Genomic DNA, 25,919 nt, shown 5'->3' with positions numbered 1-25,919 from the left:
GAGTTGGCAGCACAGCACAGCACAGCACAATTATGTTTGTGTCTTTGCAATTTGGAACGTTGACTGAAATGTTTCCAAAAGAAATGATGATTCATTGGCAGCTATACATGTGGGGTTTCAACAGCAAGAACAGGTGCGGCTGTCTCTAAATTTAGAAACAAAAATAAAAATAAAACAGCAGAGTTAAAGACCCCCAGTGGCGCGGGGCTAGTCTTACCAAGTTCAACTTTCAAAGTTCCAATTCACTGTGCGTACTTTCGCAATAGAAACCGGTAGACTTGTGTGGCTCGAACGACAAAATATTTGGTGGCTGACAACGACAACAAAGTGTTAGCCATCCTCAACTAGCATACAACATGATGTCATCATGTTGAATATCACAGCGTCGCCCTTCTCCTCGAAGATTTCTGAGGTAGGGCTACCCTCTGGATTAGCTCTTGATGAAAAATGCCTGTTGCTGTTCGGATTTTGTGAAACGTCAGCGGTTCCGAGTAGATACCTGGACATTGGGGTCCGTTGCTTTATTTTGAAAATCCGCACAGGACACAGCATGTCCTGAAAACCAAGTTTGGTATGGCGGCGGCGGCGGCGGCGCCCCCAAAGTAGCTCTCAGCTGTGGAGTGACTGCGGCGGCTGTCGTCCTCCATGTCCCGTTCCTATTCTCACCGGGTCTTTCCGAACTAGAAGGCACGCACGCAGTTGTGCCGCGTACTCCTTTCCCGAATGACGGGCGGTCGTTTCGACTTTGACGACGGTGGCGCCTACTGTGGCGGCTGGGAGGACGGCAAAGCTCACGGCCACGGCGTATGCACCGGACCCAAGGGCCAGGGCGAGTACTCGGGCTCGTGGTCCGACGGCTTTGAGCTCGTCGGAATGTACACCTGGCCCAGCGGGAACGTGTACCGGGGCTACTGGGCGCAAGGAAAACGCCACGGACTCGGCGTCGAGAGCAAGGGCAAGTGGATCTATCGCGGAGAGTGGACGCACGGATTCAAGGGTCGCTATGGAGTCCGGCAGAGCCTGAACACACCGGCCAGGTACGAGGGCACCTGGAGCAACGGACTGCAGGACGGATATGGCGTCGAGACCTACTCGGATGAAGGCGAGTACGGCGATAAGGTCTGAGAAGGCAAGGAAGTTCTGAGTGGCTGAGTTTGACTTTTTTTATCAGGAGAAAATTCAATGATTTTTCTTTTCAAGCATAATATCTACCAATTGAATGAAAATAGCGAGAAACGGTTCCAAATAGTCAGTTGTTAAATGTCTTTTATTATTGTCGGATATTGTTATTCGATGTGCCTGTCCCCAAAATGATTAGCAGAATCCAATCCAAATTGAATAGGGAAGCAGGGCCAGTCGGAACGCTTTCATGCAATGGCGCATGACACCGAAGAACAAAGTGCATCAAAGTCTGCAAGTCTAACATTTGCAAAGGTAATTACATCCACTCCCACCATTCTGGGCCGCGGTCATTACAACACTCGCGTATTGGCTCAAAATTGTGTAGAAAGCAATTAGCATTCAAATCACACGACAACCAAAGGCTTCCTACAACTTTCAAAAGGGCTATCTGGGAACACCTGCTGTCAAAGAAGCTTACAACCACTAGGGTTAGCATGTTCTCCCCTCGCCTGCGTGGGTTTTCTCCGGGCACTCCGGTTTCCTCCCACATCCCCAAAACATGCAGGGTAGCTTAATTGAAGGCTCTAACTTGTCCATAGGTGTGAATGTTTGTTTGTTTTTTATGTGCCCTGCGATTGGCTGGCGCCCAGTTCAGGGTGTACCCCGCCTGCCGCCCGAAGATAGCTGGAATAGGCTCCAGCACGCCCGCGACCCACGTGAGGAGAAGCGGAACGGAAGATGAATGAATGTAGTGGCCAGCAAGTGTCGGAAGTGTCTTGTGGAGCCACATAGCACCGTACTGGCCCTGGGACACCATTAATGCTGGACGCCGGATTTTCAAACAATCAGTGTTACCGGCATAACGAGTTAGCATTCAGTGTAATGTGTAACAAAATACGGACAAGATGTAACATTTGACATCTGAAACACGATATAGGATGACATTCACGGACAAACATATGCTTCAGCTCATGAAAAATCACAGCATCCACGCAGAAGGCTCAGTCATGCTTTGTCTCACACAGCGTGAACATTATTCCCTCCGTGCATCACATATTTCCCCTGCAGCTGCATATCAATTTGTTTCCCCCCCCTAAATTAGTCCACAGTATGGCTCCAAAGAAAGTGAGAAGTGCAAGTAATTGGGTTGTTAGGAAGCTGGGGAAAGTGGTCCGAGCAATGTCTGGTGAGCTCTCGCTGACGGGGGGAGGAGCTGCCCTGCCGCCGGAGCTGCGGTGGCAGGTCATGTGGCAGTTTGGTGCGAGCCTCCTGGCTGGGCATGTTGAGCCCAGTGTTGACAACTCCTCAGGAAGGAAAGTAGCTATTGGGTGTCCTAGAAGTCACTAGATGATATCATAGCTTCATTTGCATAATTGAGTTCAACTGAGCGGGCGGCACGGTAGGCGACTGGTTAGCCTCCCAGTTCTGAGGGCTGGGGTTCAAATCCCAGCCTCGCTTGTGTGGAGTTAGCATGTTCTCCCCTCGCCTGCGTGGGTTTTCTACGGGTACTGCGGTTTCCTCCCACATCCCAAAAACATGCGTGGTAGGTTGATTGGAGACTCTAAATTGCCCGTAGGTTTGAATGTGAGTGCAACTAGTTGTTTGTTTATATGTACCCTGCTGCGACCAGTTCAGGGTGTACCCCGCCTCTCGCCCGAGGACAGCTGGGATAGGCTCTAGCACGCGGTACAGAAAATGAATGAATTAATATTTATTATAATAAAAAAGCAGACTGATGTTGTCATCAAAATAATACATTGGCAAACATCTTTTACTTTGAGAAACAATTTTCAACACTTTTGTCTAGGGGTTAGGAACAAACCAGTAACTGAATCATATTACATTTATGTTTGTGCATTTTCTGGCCTGTCAATTTAAAATAATGTCTTGTTTTTGAATAAAGGCGTGGAGTTTTTTAAATATCTGATTCATCTATTAATTGAAAAATCCATCCATCCATTTTCTGTATTTTGCACTGTAATTGCCCGTAGGTGTGGATGGGAGTGCAAATGGTTGTTTGTTTATATGTGACCTGCGATTGGCTAGCGACCAGTTCAGGTTCTACCCCGCCTCTCGCCCGATGATAGCTGAGTTAGGCTCCACCACGCCCGCGACCCTAGTGAAGATAAGCGGTACGGAGAATGGATGAATGGATGAATGGATGAATGGATGAATGGATGAATGGATGGACATGGCTTTCAGCAAATTGCAAACATAGTTTGCTTCCTCTTGCTACTCTTCCATAAAGGCCAGATTTGTGAAATGTACGAATAAAATTTCCTCCAAGGGCCGCATACAAAAAAACATATAAGGATGCAATTTGAAATTCTTCAACTTTAATTTATTAAACATACTAAAACCAATTTAGCAAGCAATGACACATCTGCAGTATAATAGTTATTTTCAAAAACTTCTATTGCCCGACTTTCTGTTGAGGTGATTAGGCAAATTTTTCAGAATTGTGGGGTGGTCCTTGGCCCTATATCCCTCTAGAATAGGTCCACCTCTGCACTGAGGAGAGCTCCACATTCAGAACCAAAACAAGTGCGATCTGTCGTAAGCTAACATTTTGAAAGCGGTTAATTGAGGATCGTTAATGTGAGAAGTTCGACATCGTCATTCAAAAAATATAAAGCCTTCAATGGAAATGGGCTGGCCACGTTGCCCGAAGAGCTGACAAAAGGTGGAGCACAGACACTATCAGTTGGATACCACTGGGCACAAAGCGACCACGGCGAAGACCTAAAAGTTGATGGATGGATGAAATTATTGAACACACCGGAATACATTGGCAACAAATTGCAAACTGCTGTAGAAGTTGGAAACGTGAAGAAGAGGCCTTCATCCTGCAGTGGATAGAAAATGGCTGCTGATGATGTATGTATGTATGTGTGTGTGTGTGTGTGTGTGTGTGTGTGTGTTATAAAGCCATTTTAAGTTTAAGGATTCCAATGAAACATAGGACACCCATTATCTTTACATAGAGAAAACATTGAACAGTGGTGAACCTTCTCAGGAGTGGCTGGCCTACAAAGATTACCCCAAGAGAACAGCAATGACTCATCCAGGGGGCCACAAAGCAACTCAGGACAACTTCTAAAAACACTGCAGGCCTCCCTTGCCTCAGTTAATGTCAGTGTGAATGACATAAGAAGGAAGAGACTGGGCAAAAATGGCATCCATGGCAGAGTTCCAAGGCAAAAACCACTGCTGACCATAAATTGTTTTTCTCCTTCAGGACCTGGACAACTTGCTGTGATTGATGGAACCATGAATTCTGCTTTTTAACAGAAAATCCTGAAGGAGAATGTTCAGCCATCAATTTGTAAGCTCAAGCTGAAGCACACTTGGGTTCTGCAGCAATAACGGTCCAAAACACACCAGCAAGTCAACTTCTGAATGGCTTAAAAAAAAAACAAATGAAGGTTTTGGAGTCGCCTAGTCAAAAGTCCAGTCTTGTTTCAGATTGAAATGCAGTGGCATGACCTTAAAAAGTCAGTTCATGCTCGAAAACAATAAATTTTTGCTGAATTCAAAACAATTCTGCAAGGAAGAGTGGGCCAAAACATCTCCACACCGACTCATTGCCAGTTCGAGAAAATGCTTGATTTCAGTTGTTGCTGCTGAGGATGGCCCAACCAGTTACTAGGTTTAGGGGGACATTACTTTTTCACACAGGACCATCCATCCACCCATCCATTTTCTACCATTTATCCGAGGTCGGGTCGCGGGGGCAGTAGCTTTAGCAGGGAAGCCCAGACTTCCCTCTCCCCAGCCACTTCATCCAGCTCTTCCGGGGGATATGCCGAGGCGTTCCCAGGCCAGCCGGAGGATGTAGTCTCTCTGGCGTGTCCCGGGTCGTCCCCGGGGTCTCTTCCCGGTGGGACGTGCCCGGAACACCTCACCAGGGAGGCATCCAAATCAGATGCCCCAGCCACCTCATCTGGGTCCTCTCGATGTGGAGGAGCAGCGACTCTACTCTGAGATCCTCCCGGATGACCGAGCTTCTCACCCTATCTCTAAGGGAGAGCCCGGAGACCCTGCGGAGAAAATTCATTTCGGCCGCTTGTATCCGGGATCTTAGAGCCCGTAGAGCTGGTCCACTGTTCCACGGCCAGGACGAAAACCACACTGCTCCTCCTGAATCTTCGATTCGACTTCCCGACGGACCCTCCTCTCCAGCACTCCTAAATAGACCTTACCAGGGAGGCTGAGGAGTGTGATCCCCCTGTAGTTGGAACACAGCCTCTGGTCCCCCTTCTTAAAAAGGGGGACCACCACCCCAGTCTGCCAATCCAGAGGCACTGTTCCCGATGTCCACGCGATGTTGCAAAGGCGTGTCAACCAGGACAACCCCGCAACATCCAGAGCCTTTAGGAACTCCGGGCAAATCTCATCCACCCCCGGGGCCTTGCCACCGAGGAGCTTTTTAACTACCTCGGTGACCTCAAACCCAGAGATAGGAGAGCCCGCCTCAGAGAACCCACACTCTGCTTCCTCATGGGAAGGCGTGTCGTGTCGGTGGAATTGAGGAGTATTCTCCCCACCGACTCACAACGTCCCGAGTCGAGGTCAGCAGCGCCCCATCCCCACTATACACAGTGTTGGTGGTGCACTGCTTTCCTCTCTTGAGACGCCGGATGGTTGACCAGAATTTCCTCGAAGCCATCTGGAAGTCTTTCTCCATGGCTTCACCGAACTCCTCCCATACCAGAGTTTTTGCTTCAGCAACCACCAGAGCTGCATTCCGCTTGGCCAGCCGGTACCCATCAGCTACCTCAGGAGTCCCACAGACCAAAAAGGCCCGATAGGACTCCTTCTTCAGCTTGACGGCATCCCTCACCGTTGGTGTCCACCCACTGATTCGGGGATTGCCGCCACGACAGGCACCGACCACCTTACGGCCACAGCTCCGGTTGGCCGCCTCAGCAATGGAGGCGCGGAACATGGTCTACTCGGACTCGATGTCCCCCGCCTCCACCGGAACATGAGCAAAGTTCTGTCGGAGGTGGGAGTTGAAACGCCTTCTGACAGGGGATTCTGCTCGATGTTCCCAGCAGACCCTCACAATACGTTTGGGCCTGCCACGTCGGACCGGAATCTTCCCCCACCATCAGCGCCAACTCACCACAAGGTGGTGATCAGTTGACAGCTCCTCCCCTCTCTTCACCCGAGTGTCCAAGACATGCGGCCGCAGGTCCAATGACACGACCACAAAGTCGATCATCGAACTGCAACCTAGGGTGTTCTGGTGCCAAGTGCACGTGTGGACACCCTTATGCTTGAACATGGTGTTCGTTATGGACAATCCGTGACGAGGGGGCTGTTCCTCCCAAGCACGCCCTTCCAGGTGTCACTGTCATTGCCCACGTGAGCATTGAAGTCTCCCAGCAGGACGATGGAGTCCCCAGTGGGAGCGCTCTCCAGCACCCCCTCCAAGGACTCCAAAAAGGGTGGGTACTCTGATCTGCTGTTTGGTGCATAGGCACAAACAACAGTCAGGACCCGTCCCACCGCCTGAAGGCAATAAGTATACACATACCTGCTCGGCGCTTCTCACCGTGGGCAACTCCAGAGTGGAAGATAGTCCAACCCCTCTCGAGAGGAATGGTACCACAGCCCAAGCTGTGTGTGGAAGCTAGTCAGACTATATCTCGTCGGAACTTCTCGACCTCACACACCAGCTCGGGCTCCTTCCCTGCCAGAGAGGTGACATTCCACGACCCTAGAGCCAGCTTCTGTAGCCGGGGATCGGATCGCCAAGGTCCCCGCCTTCGGCCACCGCCCAGCTCACACTGCACCCGACCCCTATGGCCCCTCCCACAGGTGGTGAGCCCATGGGAAGGGGGACCCAATTTACCCTTTCGGGCCCCATGGGTGCAGGCCCGGCCACCAGGCGCTCGCCTTCGAGCCCCACCACCAGGCCTGGCTCCAGTGGGGGGCCCCGGTGACCCGCGTCCGGGCAAGGGAAAACGAAGTCCATTGTTTGTCGTCATCTTTAGGGGTCTTTGAGCCGTGCTTTGTCTGGTTAGGCTAACCCTTCTAAATGCTTACTGCAAATTCCCAAGGTTTTCTCGTGTTGAGATGTGTTTCTGTTTTTCTCTCTTTGTTGTTGCTGTAGGTACATACCAGGGTCAGTGGACTGGTGGGATGCGTCATGGCTATGGTGTTCGTCAGAGTGTCCCATATGGTATGGCATCAGTCATCCGCTCACCACTTCGAACTTCACTGGCTTCCCTGCGTAGTGAGCACAGTAACGGCACAGTTTTGCGAGACGGTCTTTCTGACAGCCCTGCTGGCACACGTGGTGGCTTTGTGCTCAACTTCCATTCAGATGGAGAAGGTACTGACAAAAAGAAGGGTCTCTTCCGCCGTGGCTCTCTTTTTGGGAGTCTACAACGATTGCGTAAATCAGATTCGCGCTCATCTATCACCAGTAAGCGCAGCTCAGCACGTAGTGAAACCACTATGAGTCGTATCAGTTCAAGTGATGCCAATTCCACTATCAGCTTTGGAGACGGAGACCCCAGTGATGACTACTTGACTTTTGAGGACAATGTAGATGCCACTACTACCGAGTCCTACATGGGCGAGTGGAAGAATGACAAACGCAATGGCTTTGGTGTCTCAGAGCGTTCCAACGGCATGAAGTACGAAGGAGAATGGTTAAACAATAAGCGCCAAGGCTATGGCTGTACCATCTTTCCTGATGGCACCAAAGAAGAAGGGAAGTACAAAAACAATGTGTTGGCCCGAGGGATCAGAAAGCAGTTAATCCCACTGAAGAACACCAAGACCAAACAAAAGGTGGATCGAGCCATCGAAGGAGCAGTGAGAGCTGCAGCCATTGCCAGAACTAAAGTGGAGATTGCCATCTCCAGGTAATATCCCCGTGATAGAAACTCAATTCACCCCTCCTCACTGATAGCTCAGTCCTTTCTGTGAAGTTTACGTCACACCTAAAAGGGATGCATTCGATGACTACATTAGTTTGTCGTAGTGCTGTGCAATCATACCGTCCCCGGTAACGTGGTACAATTTTTCACACAACACAAAATGTTATATTGCCATATTGACAATACTGCGAGTGACACATACATACAGTACATACGTACATACATGCATACATACATACATACATACATGTACATACATTCATACTGCTGTGAGAAAGTATCGCCCCCCCCCCCACTCTTAAATTCTTATATTTTTGAATAGTTCTCCCACTTTAATAATACTTGAAATTTTGATAACGCAAAAGGCACTCAAAGACGCTTTACAAAATTCGCACACTATTCGTTAACCCCACAGTCACACCCTAGTGGTTGTAAGCTTCTTGTCTAACCACAGCTGACCTGGGGCAGGCAGTCTGACAGAAGCAGTGGTGCCATTCCGTGCCTACATCCAACCACATTAATTCAATAATGCAATGTGGGTTAAGTGTCTTGCCCAGGGAAACCAACTGAAGACCCATACGTTTATCCTCTGCGTCACGCCGTGCTCATGTAATGTTTAAGATCATCAAACAAATGTAAATATCAGAAAAAAGATAACCCAAGTAAAGATAAAAAGCTGTTTTTAAATGGTGAGTTTATTTATTAATTCTACTCAAATAGAACCGGTTTGAAATTCAAGAAGAGATGAAAAATAAATTGAGTGTCTATGACTGTGAAAAGAGTTAAAAAGCCATTCTGAAGCTTTAGGTTTCCAGAAAACCACAGTGAAATTATCCTCAAATGGAGAAAACATGGAGCAGTGGTGAATCCTCCCAGGAGTGGCCAGCCTACAAAAATGACTGAAGAGCACAGCGACAACTCATCCAGGAGGTCCCAAACATATCTATTTTGTGTATGTATATATACGGTCCCCTCCAAAAGTATTGGATCCCCAAAGTCAATTCCTTTGTTTTTGGTGTATACTGAAGACATTTGGGTTTCAGATAAAAAGATGAATATCAGAATCATCTTTAGGCGACAACTGGTTAGCACATCCGCCTCACAGTTCTGTGGACCACCGCCTGTGTGGAGTTCTCATGTTCTCCCCGTGCCTGTGTGGGTTTTCTCCGGCCACTCCGGTTTTATCCCACATCCCAAAAACATGCACAGTAGGTTAATTGAAGACTCTAAATTGCCCGTAGGTGTGAATGTGAATAAAAACACAGTACGGCGAGTCACTGAACAATGAAAGGTTACCAGTAATGTGGTAATGCCGATACTTTTTAAATTGGTTTTATTTTTGTACTAATTAGTTAATTTATTTATTTTTGGGACATTGTGCAAATGATGATGAGTGATGGTGATGATGAGTCCTATAGCAATTTAGAACAGTTTAAAATGACTAATAGAGCAATAGTCTGGGACAGTGACCATTGTGCAAATGGCGCAGGGACTTCAAGAAATTTAAGGAGTTTAAAGTGACCAACAATGCAAAAATCTGGAAATATGTCAATTGTGCAAATGGTGCAGATACTTCTCAAGCACATGAGTGGCCAGTATTGGTCAACAACAGACATGCAAGTAGTGCAGAGTGGCGAGACTACTACAGTGAGTGCATGAATAATATATAATTGGCCCGACAGAGATGTGACAGCAATCTCAAGACAAAATTGGCAGCATGTACAAATGAATTGTAAGTTAACTGTTGAAGTTAATGGCAAGAGGGAAGAAGCTGTTGGAATGTCTGCTAGTTTTAGTTTGCATTGTTCAATAGCGCCTACCTGGAGGAGCTGGAAGAGGTGGTGACCAGGATGTGGCGGGTCCAAGAGGATTTTGCATGCTCTGGCCTTAGTTCTGGCACCGTGCAAGTCCTCAGGGGTAGATTGGGGGTACCAACAAGTTTTTCAGCAGTTTTGATTATCTGTCGCAGTCTGAGTTTGTCCTTTTTTGTGGCGGCACCAAACCATACTGTGATGGATGAACAGAGGACTGATTCGATGACTGCTGTATAGAACTGCCTCAACAGCTCCTGTGGCAGACCGTGCTTCCTCAGAAAGTACAGTGGGTACGGAAAGTTTTCAGACCCCCTTAAATGTTTCACTCTTTTTTTTTGTATATATTGCAGCCATTTGCTAAAATCATTTAAGTTCATTTTTTCCACATGAATGTACACACACACCCCATATTGACAGGAAAAAAAACGGAATTGTTGAAATTTTTGCTGAATTAATAAAAAAAGAAAACCTGAAATATCACACAGCCATAAGTATTCAGACCCTTTGCTCAGTATTTAGTAGAAGCACCCTTTTGAGCTAATACAGCCATGAGTTTTTTTGGGAATGATACAAGTTTTTCATACCTGGATTTGGGGATCATCTGCCATTCCTCCTTGCAAATCCTCTCCAGTTCTGTCAGGTTGGATGGTGAACGTTGGTGGGCAGCCATTTTCAGGTCTTTCCAGAGATGCTCAATTGAGTTTAAGTCAGGGCTCTGACTGGGCCATTCAAGAACAGTCACAGAGTTTTTCTGAAGCCACTCCTTCGCTATTTTAGCTGTGTTCTTAGGGTCATTGTCTTTTTTGAAGGTGAACCTTCGGCCCAGTTTGAGGTTCTGAGCACTCTGGAAAAGGTTTTCGTCCAGGATATCCCTGTACTTGGCAGCATTCATCTTTTCTTCTATTGCAACCAGTCTTTCTGTCCCTGCAGGTGAAAAACACAACCACAGCATTATCTTGCTTTTCTCCACACATACCGCTTAGAATTAAGGCCAACAATTTCTATCTTGGTCTCATCAGACCAGAGAATCTTATTTCTCACCGTCTTGGAGTCCTTCAGGTGTTTTTTTTTTAGCAAACTCCATGCGGGCTTTCATGCGTCTTGCACTGAGGAAAGGCCACTCTGCCATAAAGCCCCGACTGGTGGAGGGCTGCAGTGATGGTTGACTTTCTAGAACTTTCTCCCATCCTCCCGACTGCATCTCTGGAGCTCAGCCACAGTGATCTTTGGGTTCTTCTTTACCTCTCTCACCAAGGCTTTTCTCCCCCGAACCTCACTTTGGCCGGATGGCCAGCTCTAAGAAAGGTTCTTGTCGTCCCAAACGTCTTCCATTTCAGGATTATGGAGGCCACTGTGCTCTTAGGACCCTTAAGTACAGCAGAATCTGTTTTTGTAACCTTGGCCAGATCTGTGCCTTGCCACAATTCTGTCTCTGAGGTCTTCGGGCAGTTCCTTTGAGCTCACGATTCTCATTTGCTCTGACAAGCACTGTGAGCTGTAAGGTCTTATATAGACAGGGGGTTTGGCTTTCCAAATCAAGTACGATCAGTATACTCAAACACAGGTGGAGTCCACTGAAGGTGTAGAACCATCTCAAGGATGATCAGAAGAAATGGACAGCACCTGAGTTAAATATATGTGTCACAGCAAAGGGTCTGAATACTTATGGCTGTGTGATATTTAAGTGTTTCTTTTTTAATAAATCTGCCAAAATTTCAACAATTACATTTTTGTTCCTGTCAATATGGGGTGCTGTGTGTACATTAATGAGGAAAATGAACTTAAATGATTTTAACAAATGGCTGCAATATAAAAAAACGGTGAAAATTTTAAGGGGGTCTGAAAACTTTCCGTACCCACTGTACATCCTCTGCTGGGCCTGTTTGAGGACGGAGTTGATGTTGGTCTCCCACTTCAGGTCCTGAGAGACTGTAATTCCAAGGAACTTGAAGGCCTCGATGGTTGACACAGGGCAGTTGGACAGCGTGAGGGGCAGCTGTGGCGAAGGATGCTTCCTGGTATCCATGATCATCGCTACAGGCTTGAGCTTGTTCAGCTCCAGGTTGTGTCGGCCGCACCACAGCTCCGGCCGCTCCACTTCCTTTCAATACGCAGACTCGTCATCGTCTTTGATGAGGCCGACGACTGTTATGTCGTCTGCAAACTTCAGGAGTTTGACAGCCGGGTGCGTTGCAGTGCAGTCGTTAGTGTAGAGAGAGAAGAGCAGCAGAGAGGGGACACATCGTTGGGGCACCCTGGTGCTGGTGGTGCATGTGGATGAGGCGGTGTCCCCCAGCCTCACCTGCTGTGTCCTGCCCGTCAGGAACCTGTAAATCCACTGGCAGATGGCAGGTGAGACGCTGAGCTTGAGAAGCTTAGAGGAGAGGAGCTTCACAGGTCTTTTAACTGGATAAGTTTAGCGCTCTGCTCAGTGTGCAATGATATTTCTTGCACTGCACATGCGCATCTCCCATGATCCCCTGCACACGTTGCAAGGGATCATGGGAAATGTGGTTTGCTTCTCAGGCCGGCCCACTCAATAGCGCCGGGAAAAAAAAGACACTGTTTGATGCTCCCATGATGCCCTGCGACATCACAGACAGGAAAACTTAATCGAGTAACGTCTTTGTCATTAGAAGTGCTAAAAAACACACACACGCACAGCCATAAAAAGTCTGCTGTGCTTAAATACAATGCGTTATTTCCTAGTATTGATACAATTGATTGATTTATCTTTTAAAACAATTTAAATCGATATATAATTTCATCCGAAGGCTAACTAGTCAAGGAAAGATCGATCCAATTGGAGCGTAGGAATATAAATCGATACATCGATATAATGAGTGAATTGTTACACCCCTAGTCTGTACCAATCTTAATTTTGGGCACCTCATTTCACTGAATGAGAACGTGACAATATTAGACGCAGCTCTCTGTTTGAATAATCACGCATGAGCATTATTGTCTTTGTGAAGGCAAAAATTTGTCTTGTTCACAATAGATTGTGCGAGTCAATAATGGAGCCAGTTGGCTTACACTGTAAGCAAAACAATCAAATAATTAATCAAATGAATCAAAACTGCTGCTAATCTGATGATCTGCACCTATTTTGTGGAACACCCTTTCTGGTACATTGATGGAAACATTGTATATATTAGTGCATAAAAATACAGAGTTGCTGTAACTGCATTAAGATGATCGCACCCTTGCTCACTGCAAACGAGCAGTTTGGAAAAGTACTACAATGCATATTCCACAAGGCAATAAAGCCCCACACCTCCAGGCACTGACAACAAATGATTCCTTAAAAGGTCATGTCATGTGATACCACCGACTCAAGCCTTAATAAAAAGAGCTGAGCAAGGACAGGCACCTGAGAGGAGTTGGGCGAGATAAGCGCGGTGCTTGTTCTTGTCGCTGCTCTCACTTTGCAAAGTTACTTAACTCAGGTTTCTTGACTCTTACTTCTGTCTCCTTCCATGGTGTAAACTTGTTGGTTAAAATAACCCTGACCGACAGTCAAAAGTACACTAATGCTATTAATGACCAGGTATCTACAAACTTTTGACTGGAACTGTATATATACGATACCTGTACCTTATCAACCATTCGGAGGGTGGTCTGTGGGTTACAATGTCGTTCCTAACGACCATGCATTCCTAGTTTTAGTAACTTTTGCAGTTGCAAAATTGTATTATAAATCAAAGTGCCACCCTCGTATCCTTTTTCTTGCCATTACTAAACTATGAATCTTTGCAGGACATCTCACACCCGGGCCAAAGCTGAGGCAGCAGATCAGGCTGCACAGTCAGCCAGCCAAGACTCCGATATTGCAAGAGCTGTGGCCAGAGAACTCTCACCAAGTTTCTATCAGCCAGGTAACGATGGCATTGGCACAACAATTTAAGAACAGATTACACTGGTCAACAACCGATTTGTCCAAGATTTTTTGGAGCTGATTTAGGACAATTTTGATGTGCTGAATCCAAGTATCACATTGCTTTTGCTCAATCAGTTCAAGTTTTTGAACTATGACCACGTTTTTGTTACATGTACAGCTATTTTCGCTTTAGAGGTTCAAATAAATCGAGGTCCATGCCTTGACTTTTTAACAATGATGACGTAACCTTCAATTTACAGGCACTTTTATCCATGTCTACCACTCAATTTACCGGAAGCAAAGTTTGTTTAATAAACTGTTAACAGCTTGGCATAAAAACATGACCTGATCAGGAGAAACGAATGTCATTTTTGGATTCAGTTATGCAAAATTGTCCTAAATCAGTTGAATAACATACAGTAAAACACATATAGTCACTTAAGTGGTTTATTGTCAAGAAAACCATGGGAAATGGCTAGATATCAGCTCGAAAACTCTTATGAGCCATTTTCCTTGTCATCATTGTATTTGTCCAAACAAACCTTTAGTTGTACCATGCATTCAAAATGAACAAGAAACTAAAGAAAGAAGAGTGGTCTATTTTTTCCCCATAACTATTCATTTATTTCAACTTCGATATACTTTACTTAATACATGATCTGAGCTTTTAGCATGCAGTATTCTTGTATTTGACTGCATTTGATTTCTTCCGTTGTAAACAATACATTTGCACCCACTTGTTGCTGTTGTTGATTGCGTACAGAGCCATGACACACAAACAGTGGAATTTTTTGCTCCACTTCAATATTTAGCTGTTTATCCTTTTGCATTCGGTGAATTTTTATTCTCCTCCAGCTTCCCGATTTCCGAAATTGGTCTGCTAATGCGTGTTAATGCTAACGTGTGCTAACGCTTGGAGCAAAGTGTTTAGCACACCACTAAGGGCGAGTACCGTATTTTTCGGACTATAAATCGCATTTTTTTCATAGTTTGGCCGGGGGTGCGATTTATATTCCGGAGCGACTTATATGTGAAATTATTAACACATTATTAGATAAGTTCACATGCTATTTCTTTCACTCTGACAACCGCAAGAGGGCGCTCTAGGCCTGTGTATCTGTACCTGCAACTGACAATGAGTGTGACGAAAGTGACGTAGGAGAGGAAGCGGTGCATCGTCTACCTCCGGAGTTGGCGGAGTTGTTTAGAAGTGAGACCGAGGATGAAGATTTCATTGGATTTAGTGATTTGGAGTAAACTTGTTAGCATGTTCTTTATGCTATAGTTATCTGAATAACTGTTAATATGTTACGTTAACATACCAGGCACGTTCTCAGTTCGTTGTTTATGCGTCGTGTAACGTTAGCTGAATGTGTTACGTTAGCATACCGTACAGCTATTCAGCCTGTTGTTCTATATTCTATTTTTAGTTTAAATTGCCTTTCAAGACTAAATGTCTGTTCTTGGTGTTGGATTTGATCAAATAAATTTCCCCCCAAAAATGCGACTTATACTCCAATGCGACTTGTATATGTTTTTTTCCTTCTTTATTATGCATTTTTGGCTGGTGCGACTTTTACTCCGTAGCTACTTATAGTCCGGAAAATACGGTAGTACCGAATAGTTCCAAATGGAGAGCTGTCAAAGTGGCACCGTGCTATGTTTTAAGGCAAAATAGATCCATTGGTATTGGTATTGATACTTGGTGCAACACCCTAACCCTATACAGTATGATTCACTTTTGGAAACTGTGTTGCAGGCCCAGACTATATACGGCAGAAATACAATGAACCAGTGGAGGTGAAGGATGTCCCTGAAGAGAGTAAAATGGAGAAAACTCCGTCAAGTAGCCCTCATTTCTACCGGAAAGGCACAACACCAACACATTCTCCATCTCAGAGTCCTGGCCCCACCCCCACTCCCACAAAGAAGACTGTCTTCAGCAGTAAACCATCTGCCACTGTCAGTCCCCCAAAGCCTCCTGGGAAAGTAAACAAAACCTCAACAGCTGAGGCTTTAACTAAAGGTAAAATATGTTTGATTGTTGTTGTTTTGTATCCGCAGTCTGATTGGCCATTGTGAGGTCTTGAGGAAGTCATTTAGGAAGTACAAATAAGTGACATGCTTTTATTTTGAAAGTGGTGTTTTAGTTTGATGTCCGAAAGAAACAACTTGTCAACATTCTTCCTCCCTCCATGGAGGAAGGAAGAGGGGGATTTGTCCTTATAGTTATTGGGGAGTCTCAACTGGGAATGGCTAATATGTGGTTGGTGCGCAAAACGTCCGCACATTTTGAAGTTGAAGAACAATTGATGCACACTGTAGACATGTTTTTTTGTGAACGTTGATTAATAATTACAATTTCACTCTTTGTTATATTGCAGCCATTTGCTAAAATCATTTAAGTTTTTCCTGTACAGCCACACGTATTCTACACAAACATGCCAGATGCCTTCAAAGCCAACCTGCTGCCACATCTTGGTCGATTAGATCACATCTCTTTGTCCTTGATCATTGCTTATAAACCTAGGCTCTGTAGACATAAACCATCTGTAAAGACAGTTCAAGTGTGGACTGAGAAAGCTGCAGCAGCCATGCAGGACTGTTTTGAATCTACTGAGACTTTCTCAGCAAAAGACTCCAGAATGTCAGGATGGTAAACAACACCTCCTGCAAGCTGATCTTGAAATGGGAACGCCGCAGGGATGTGTCCTCAGCCTCCTCCTCTCCTCCCTATTTGCATATGACTGCTCTCCCATTCACCCCGACAACAGCACCATCGTCAGATTTGCTGATGACACCACTCTTGTAGAGCTGATCAAGGACAACGACGAGTCAGACTATAAGGGAGGAGGTCCGGCATCTCAGGCGATGGTGTGAAATCAATCACCTGGTCCTGAATACAACCAAGATGAAGGAAATCATCATGGACTTTAGAAAATCCTAAAGAACTGAGCACACCGGTCACGTGTGGGGAGTAGCTTGCCCCAAGAACAGGCGGAGGCAGATGTAAAATGATGAACAGTTTAGTGAGGGAAGGTTATGGAGGTGGTCCTGGATGTGTTGGCAGGCGGCGGCAGTGGACAGAACAGGCAGCTGGCATGGTTGCAGGAATGACGTGGGTCAGGAACACAGGGGAGCACTGGGAACGAGGAGACACAAGATTTAACAAGGGAACGAGGAGTTAAGTGGCTTACTTGAGTAAGGTGGGCCGTGGTACCGCTAGGAGAGGCTGCAATACTTTGGCGAGGATTTCCGGGAACAGGCAGTCTTAAATACCGGTGGTAATGAGGCTGATTGGAGACAGGTGCTGAAAACAGAGAGGGGAGGGGGGCGAGAGAGAGGACGCAACGCGCCCTGCAGGCTACTATAATGGAACTGCAGGGCAGCATATGACAACACCACCCTCTTTATTAGAGAGGGGGAAAAATACAGTAAATACAGTTCGGTGCTACATCCATAAGTGCAACTTGAAACTTTACTATGCAAAGCAAAAGCCATTTATCAACAACACCCAGAAACGCCGCCGACTGCTCTGGGCCCGAGCTCATCTAAGATGGACCGATGCAAAGTGGAAAAGTGTTCTGTGGTCCGACGAGTCCACATTTCAAATTGTTTTTGGAAATTTTGGACGTCGTGTACTCTGGGCCAAAGAGGAAAAGAACTGTTATGGACGCAAAGTTCAAAAGCCAGCATCTGTGATGGTATGGGGCTGTGTCAATGGCATGGGTAACTTACACATCTGTGAAGGCATCGTTAATGCTGAAAGGTACATACAGGTTTCGGAGAAACATATGCTGCCATCCAAGCAACCTGCTTATTTCAGCAAGACAATGCCAAACCACATTCTGCATATGTTACAACAGCGTGGCTTCGTAGTAAAAGAGTGCGGGTACTAGACTGGCCTGCAGTCCAGACCGGTCTCCCATTGAAATTGTGTGGCGCATTATGAAGCGTAAAATACGACAACGGAGACCCTGGAGCGTTGAACAGCTAAAGCTGTACATCAAGCAAGAATGGGAAAGAATTCCACGTACAAAGCTTCAACAATTGGTGTCCTCAGTTCCCAAACGTTTATTGAATGTTGTTCAAAGAGAAGGTGATGTAACACAGTGGTAAACATGACCCTGACCCAGCTTTTTTGGAACGTGTTGCAGCCATATAATTATTTGCTAAAAACAATAAAGTTGATCAGTTTGAACATGAAATATCTTGTCTTTCTGGTGTATTCAATTAAATATAGGTTGAACATGATTTGCAAATCATTGTATTCTGTTTTTATGTTTAACACAACGTCCCGACTTCATTGGAATTGGGGTTGTAGTTCCATTGCAAATATAGTTTAAGTTAGATGAGGCAGCACTTTGGATTTTGAAACGCCTGGGCAGATTAGATTGACATGGCAGCGCATAGAGGCGGAAATCTGATTGACCAAAAATCTATAATCCAGATTCAGGCAGTGCATCCAAGAGAAACACTACAAAATGAAGAGAATAGACTTTTGAAAATAAACTAGTATAATTTCATGGACCACATATTGGAGTTCAGGTTGTAACTGTAGGTCAGTGCTGCTGATAGTGCTTCGGCCAACAGAGAAGGCCCATGCCTTTGCTATGAATGCAGGTTGAGATAACGATTGCGTGATATTGCTGATAGGATATTTTTGAAATGCAATGCAATGTGTGGGTTTATTTTCTGACATATACAGGATACATATGTGACATTTTTCTTGTTTTTATCAACCAGGCATTACAAAGGCAGCATCAAAACTCTCTCTCAGACAGGAAACGAGGCAACAGGCAGAGTCTCTACCGATTAAACTGGCCATGCCAAATAGTTACCCTAACAACGGACAGATCCACTCCCAATACCATGGTTACTATGTCAAGGATGTCAAGATCCAGCCACCTGAAGAACCAGTTGATGTGGAAGATGATTTCCACCCATCAAGCCTTGCGCGCTTGCCGCCTACCAAGCACGTTTGGGCACCAGCCCCAAAAGTCTCACCCGTCCCCAGCCCCTCTCCAGTCCCACCAAAGGAGAACATCAAAGCTCCTGAGTCTTCCAAGCCAAAACCACCGGAAGCAAACAAACCAAAGAGTTTCGCAGAAACAAAAAAAACAAGTTTGGAAATTAGCGCTGAAATTGTTGAGGAGGAGTTGGTAAGTGTTAACTTAATATGATAGGTTTGAAAAGCCTGGTTTACTAAGATCCCAAATAGCGGGTGCTAAGCGGCAGGTTCACTCGAACAGATTGTGGGCGCTGTTGATGGTTGCAAGATGACTATCTTTTAATAAGATCCCAAATAGGTGGCGCTAAATTGCGGGTCACTCACTCGAACAGATTGTCACACTGTTGGCAATTGGTGTAAAAGTGGTGGAGACCACCGTATTTCAAAGGATTTTGTGCTTTTGTATCACTTTGAAGGTTTTACCCATGGGAAATTTGGAAGAGCAGCAGAAAATTAAGTTTGAAGCAATGGAATTGGAAGTGTTAGTGGAAGAGGAAAAATGTATTGACGAAATTACGAAAAGAAATCGATTGCTCTGATCATTTCCTGGGAGAGGCCTGCACCAATTGTCACCTTGTGCTTAAATGACCCAGCCGCAAGGAAATCCTTTTGGAATAGGTGATATGTTGTGACCGGCTCCAAGACAGCCCTTAGGGCACAGGTGTCACGCTCGAGGCCGGGTTCGATCCGCTACATCATTTTCCATGATTCTTGCTCAAATCTGTGCTAAAACCTCCAATTGTCACATGTAATAAATGTTTTTATTTTAACCAAACCTATTCTTACAGTAATCTGAACAATAGTTAAGCTATTATCCTACGCATCTGATTTTGAAACGAGTTATCTCTCGATGTATTGTTGATATGGAATAATATGATGAGACAATTCAACATTTGTAGTTTCCCAGTCCTAACAGCACTCAACGACAACAAAAATGTGTTGGACACCGCTGCCTGAGGTCATTTGGAAGCTCCCAAGTTGCATTGCTCAATGAGAACCGTTTCTGGCGTTGCCAAAATGTTTCCACCTTTCAGACACGCCATTAAAAGAGGCAAAATCAGCCATCGCGGTTTGTCTCATGTTCGATCCATCCTATTGCACATGACGCTCCCATCAAAATGTGCAAAACGAGCTGTGAGGAAATTTGCCGTGTTTGGCGGATTAATCCTTGGTGAATGCGCTTCCATATTTGTTTGACAAACCTTTAGTAAATTCAGCCCCGAGTGGTTTTTTTTTTTTTTTTTTTTTTAGCTCTCAAGATCAATCAAACATCCAACCATCTGAAAAATGTCCCACCGGATGTAATTCTGCATCAATACAAGTATTCCATTATATTGCCATTACGTCAAATATCCCTTTTTCCAACAGGGTCCCAACTCTATCTTGGTGGCTCTGGTGATGCTATTAAACATTGGTCTAGCCATTATTTTTGTGCATTTCCTGACTTGACCAAATCTCAACTCAGGTAAGTCACTCTCAATTATATATTTGTTAATCTTGAAATTTCTGGAACTTAAAAGGGTTAACTCTATTTTAGTAATACCATAACATTTGAACTTTCAAAGTCAAAACACATTCTATTCTGAGACGCTGGTCAACCTGCGGTTTAAACAAAAATGTCACAATAATTATCCATCCGTCGGGTGGCAGAAGCCCAGACTTCAGACTTCCCTCTCCACAGCCACTCTTCCGGGGGAATCCCGAGGCATTCCCCGGCCAGTCTCGTCGGTGTCTTCCCGGAGCCTCCTCCCAGTGGGACGTGCCCAGAACACTTCAGCAGGGAAGCGTCCGAGAGGCATCCTCAACAGATGACCTTATCTGGCTCCTCTCGATACGGAGGAGCAGGGTCTCTACTCTGAGCCCCTCCCGGATGGCAAAACTTCTCATTCTATCTCTAAGGGCGAGCGCAGAGACACCCTGTGGAGATATTGGATTTTGGTCCCTTGTATCTGTTATCGTGTTGTTTTGGTCACTGCCCAGGTGAGGGTGGGAGCATACGTCCGCCGGTACATCGATAGCTTTGCCTTCTCACTTAGCTCAACACACGGGCTGTAACTATCAATTCAGAATGGACACAGGGCCGCCTTGGCGGAGTCCGACCCTCGCTGGAAACAAATCCAGCGGACAAAATGCTGACACCAGTCACACGAGGACCAAACAGCCTGTATAAGCGGGTCTGTTATGTGCAGTGCGCGGTCAAACCTTCTCCAAGTCCACACGCCACCTGCAGACTCCCAGGCACCATACAGGACGCTGTCGAGGGTGTAGCGCTGGTCCACTGTTCCGCGCCCAGGACGAAAAGCATAATCCTTGTCTTGAATCTGAGATCCGACTTTGTGACGGACCTTACCGGGGACTCTGAGGAGTGTAATCCCCCTCGTCGTTGGAACGTCCGCCAATCCAAAGGCACTATCACCGTGATGTTGCAAAGACGTGTGAGAAGAGCCTTGAGGAACTCCAGCCAGGTCTCATCCACCGCTTACTATCATCTCACCACTGAGAAGAAGCTTTTTAAGTTGTTGTAAGCACCTCGGCGGTTGTGACTGCAACTGCGCATCTCATTGTCTGTACCGAGACGTGCGCAGCAGGAACAGCGGTTGTCGATCAAACTAAAACCCAGTTGCACCAAGTAGTTCCCAAGTGGATTGCCGAAATGCACAAACCAAATGATGTTCCCGCCATATACTGACGGTACAAAAATAACTGAATTGAACTTTGTTATTTTGCACTTTATCATAGATGTATTTATTTATGGATTGATTGAGAATATTTCTATTTTATTTTGATTTCATTATTCAAATGTACAATATGCTTATGTTTATGTTAAGCCGTGGTTATGTCGCAATTTAAATATATACTGTGATTTTTGTGACTGGTTTTATTGAAGTAATTTTTCAGAATTTCCTAATATAATTTGTATTTACTTTATTCAATTGTAGTACATTATTTTATGTCAGCCATTGCTCCATATGGGTTCTATTGCGGGTGGCACGGTTAGCACATCTGCCTCACGGTTCTGGGGACCAGGGTTCAAATCAGGCCTCGCCTGTGTGGAGCTCGTGGATTTTCTCCGGGTACTCTGGTTTTCTCCCACACCCCAAAAACACGCATGGCAGGTTAATTCGTTCGTTCGTTCGTTCGTCTCCCGTTCCGCTTCTCCCCACCGGGGTCGCGGGCGTGCTGAAGCCTATCCCAGCTATCTCCGGGCGAGAGGCGGGTCACAGTGAACACTCTAAATTGGCCGTAGGTGTGAACGTGAGTGCGAATGGTCATTTGTTTATATGTGCCCTGCGATTGGCTGGCGACCAGTTCAGGGTGTGCTCCGCTTCTCGCCCGGAGTCAGCTGCGATCGCCTCCAGCAGGGAGGAGAAGCAGTATGGGAAATGGATGGATGAAGGGTTTTATTTGAAGTCATTTTACAGGGTTTCGCAATATAGTTGTTGGATTTATCTTACCCAACATTATAAAAAATAGACACAAAAGGAATGAAGACGCTGGTTTCTTTTTCTCATGAGGAGGGCGTATGGGAGATTGTTCAGATCACAGCCTCTCAACACGCTCTAAACAATACCCCCCCTCGCTCCTGCATTTATTTGAAATAGGAGGGATTTACAAATCATAATGTTCTAAGCAATAAGACACAACACAAAATATTTGATAATAAGAGGGTTTTTCCCAGACATAGTATTCTAAACAATAAGACACGACACATAATATTTGATAATAAGAGGGTTTTTCCCAGACATAGTATTCTAAGCAATAAGACACAACACAAAATATTGGACCAACACTTGTCCCGACCCGACCACATCCGATCACGTCCTTGGTCCAGGCACCCTTCCATCGGATGATGCTGAGTCATCTTTTCGAAGGCGAGACATCTAAAATCGTCCATAATACTAATGCAAGCTAAGCAAATAAATGATAACTTCTAGAATATATTTAACAATAGTTTTTATTAAATTGATTCAATTCTTGTTTTTAAAGTGACTTTCTGTAACCCATTGGTTAATAATGAACGGGTCACTTTTTCTTCATGAAGCCTTTTCGAACGACTCGCCACGCTACCAAATGCCTGTCACAGCTGAACGAGGAAGCAATCACACAGCATCTGAATTGGAGGGATTCCTTGTGAACACAGCCACGCACGCCCTCCCCCGTTGTACGAGGCTGTGCCCACTTGTGCAACCACATTATCGCACTTCATTTTTACTTCCCCTCTCGAAAAGATTTCATTTTTTCCCCCAATTAACCTTTGAAGGTTATAGGTCACACTAATGAAATGATTTCTCTTAGTCTCATTTTTTGATATCACAAAAAACTTGCCATTTGTAGACTTTACATCGACTGTATTTTGGGTTAAGAAGTTTCATTTAGGACATTTGGTTTGTTATGACTGTATTTACCTATACTGTATATCCAATACATTTTATCTTTAGTCATAGAGGAATGCAAAAAAAACCAACTTAACTATTCCAATATTCTTAATCGATGATTCCCTCCATTGATCTCCAGCTTTTCTCCTTTTTCAGGTTCACCCAAAGTTGTCACCCAAGCCGATAACTCTCCACCAGCCAGCGGTCTTTCAAAATGGGTTCCAAACAGAATGGCAGATATGGGCAAAATGGAGGAATGAAAATAGATGAGTTAGGAAGGATAGAAAAACCAAAGCGGTGGGAGAGAGAGACGAAAGGCCGTCTTTGGCGCTGGGCGTAACCCGATTGAGCTGGGGATGATTTGCGACTCCACTTAGAGCGCAGTGAAAGTTGAAACGAGTGGTCACCGGTTGGAAATAGGAAGGAGGAAAATAACAACACCTAAGACTCAACATCTCATTCTCGGTCAGGTTTCAAAACTACAGCGCACGTGGACAGCTGATGATGAATGTGAAGACTTTGCAGTCTTGAAAATGGCTTACGTTTTGTCTCCATTTGCCCTGAGCTACTCTTGAAATGCTGCAATAAAGTTTGTGCCTCAGCCATCTTCTTTGAAGAGCTCGCTTCTTTTAATCATTTGATCAATGACAGTAAAGTCACTTGTTAAAAAAAAAAAAAAAAACGAATTTAGCAATTGTTTAAGGCCGCCTTGGTTTTACATGAGTAAATGTCTCCCATGTTAAAACATCCACGCTTAAAAGTCCTATTTTTCAAAAGTTACTTATGATTTAACATTTTCGCCATTCATAGTAAAAGGCCAACGTGATCGACCGAGCGAACGGTGGCGGCCCGTTGAAATTCCCTTCGAAGGCAAAAGTGCATAGCAGTGAAGGCAGAAACGGCTTCATAAACTCACGTGACTTGCACAGTTTACGTGTTGGTGTATAACAGATACTAACTACTCAATTCAATTGCAAAATGGTAAAGACGTGCTATAGTTACGGTGTGAATGCAAAGCGGCTTCCAGATCCCTCTCGTGAACTGCGACAGACAAGCTGGAGTGACAAAGAACTCCAGCTGAAGAAAAAGTCACTTTGAAGACACGGAGATGCATATGGGTTAGTTTTCATGGAAAGGGCCTATTTAGCAATAGGCGAAAAATCCTAACCATACAAAAATGCAATTGGCATCTCCAGAAAACATGTTGCAAATCAAGAAACACACTTCACAGTAAAGACATTTTGCCAGTAAAGGTTTGAAATATATTACTTTAGAACATTGTTTTTCCCTTATGACCTTTTCATGGATAAGTTGCCGAAATTAAAATACTCATCAATACGATTGATATTGATGGCAAGGAAATTGAGCAGGCTACGTCTTTACTGTTATTGATCAAATGAAATGAAAATGACACCACATTGCCGCGAAGCCTTCTTCGTGAAGCCGCCGGTGTGCACGTTTCAACTGTGCCAGATGTCAAATGTATTGCCTGAATACGTCGTACGTATTTCCGGGGGAAATGTACAATAGGGTATCTCCATTGTTTACACCAATATCAATGCAAAGGAAAGCCAGTTTGTGCATATCGGATCGGATCTTGGATTTGTGCACCGGCCGGATGTGTTCACGGTGCACTTTGAGCTGACGGATGTCGACAGCTGCCGTAGCCTTTTACAGAGAGGAATGCGAATCGCTCGGCGGATTCTCTCCCTGCCGCCACCTCGGATAGCGGCTCGATTTCGATCAGCCTGTCCATTGATCTGTTGTATCTGTGTCCGTTTGTCAAGACCTGCCCGACAGCAGGCAAATGAACGGCAATAGCTATGGAAAACATATCGGCACACGTTTCATTTTCTGATTTGAAATGGCTCAGACTTTGTCATGTACAAAGTATTGCTTAACTATAGCGAAAATGGGAGCGGTGTGACTGCCGAGCAATATCATATCGCACCTTCGTGGACATGCATGTTACGGATTACACAGGTCAACAACACATTTATAGTCCAAGAGCCTTTTTCTTTTAAAAAAGGGCATTTTTTCATACATCTGGTTAGGAAGTGTGCGGTCTTCTGTGGTCCCCTGCTAGCGCTGATGAAAAGTTGTGGCCCCCGCCATCATTTAAGTTGCCCATCCCTGCTATAGATGGTCAATAAAGAATAATATACATTTTAAGCGTTAGGAAAACATAATGCAAATCACAGATACTGTAGTAGAATTGCCAAACTATGAGGAGACAAAAAACAGAGAAGCACAACGTGGAGTAAAATACCCAAATTATCTTCACTGCTTCTCGAGTTTCACAGTATTTTGGGTCCACGAGTGTCAAGTTGGTGCACAGATGCAGAGATGCAACATTATATCGAGAATGCATTAGACGCATTGCAGCGGATTGGTCAAAGCCAAACAAGCACCTGGACACAACGAGGGTCCGAGGGGCAGCTCGGGCCTCGTCGGGCTTGCGTCCATGTTTTGCAGCCGCCGCTGACCTCCGCTGGCATCGTGAGGGAACGCTGTAGTGTTGGCATTGTCCTGCAGGTGGTAATAAGGCCCCAACCAGAGCAGAGAACTCTTCAAATGCCACTTTTTGATGAACATTCATTTGCTTATTATTTACTATTCATATGTATTGGTTATTTTACTCGTGCGATCATAGTGAAATAAAACAAATCACATACATGTTGGCGGATACATTCCGATTGAAAGATTGTGAGACAAAGTCTCATGTCGGTCACTCAGGTGACGTGTCGGTTGTTTTTGGATTTGATCGGTTCGCGACTGCTGTGGCACTCGATCATTCTTTCGTGAACTCGTTTGAACCCC

General features: G+C 45.2%; 1 protein-coding gene across 7 annotated transcripts; it reads left to right on the top strand.

The window, feature by feature from the left end:
* The first annotated feature begins 436 nt into the window (after nucleotides 1-436).
* Nucleotides 437-23,704, top strand: LOC133488674 (junctophilin-1-like). Of its 7 annotated transcripts, none has more exons than XM_061796840.1 (7): nucleotides 452-1,102; nucleotides 7,244-8,003; nucleotides 13,592-13,710; nucleotides 15,472-15,738; nucleotides 18,459-18,874; nucleotides 20,092-20,188; nucleotides 20,374-20,508. In XM_061796840.1, exons 1-6 carry the CDS (start codon nucleotides 724-726, stop codon nucleotides 20,170-20,172), a joined length of 2,022 nt encoding a protein of 673 aa, XP_061652824.1. In that variant the 5' UTR covers nucleotides 452-723; the 3' UTR covers nucleotides 20,173-20,188; nucleotides 20,374-20,508. The 7 variants fall into 7 exon arrangements, with proteins under 7 accessions (XP_061652825.1, XP_061652830.1, XP_061652826.1 ...); XM_061796839.1 differs by lacking the exon at nucleotides 20,374-20,508 and adding an exon at nucleotides 23,256-23,704 and having other exon boundaries at nucleotides 458-1,102; XM_061796841.1 differs by lacking the exon at nucleotides 18,459-18,874 and having other exon boundaries at nucleotides 437-1,102; nucleotides 20,374-21,591.
* Nucleotides 23,705-25,919: the final 2,215 nt, after the last annotated feature.

Source organism: Phyllopteryx taeniolatus, chromosome 14 (genome assembly GCF_024500385.1).
Source record: "Phyllopteryx taeniolatus isolate TA_2022b chromosome 14, UOR_Ptae_1.2, whole genome shotgun sequence".
Taxonomy (NCBI): domain Eukaryota; kingdom Metazoa; phylum Chordata; class Actinopteri; order Syngnathiformes; family Syngnathidae; genus Phyllopteryx; species Phyllopteryx taeniolatus.
The sequence above is the reverse complement of the archived record's forward strand: the minus strand, read 5'-3'. Positions and strand labels throughout refer to the sequence as shown.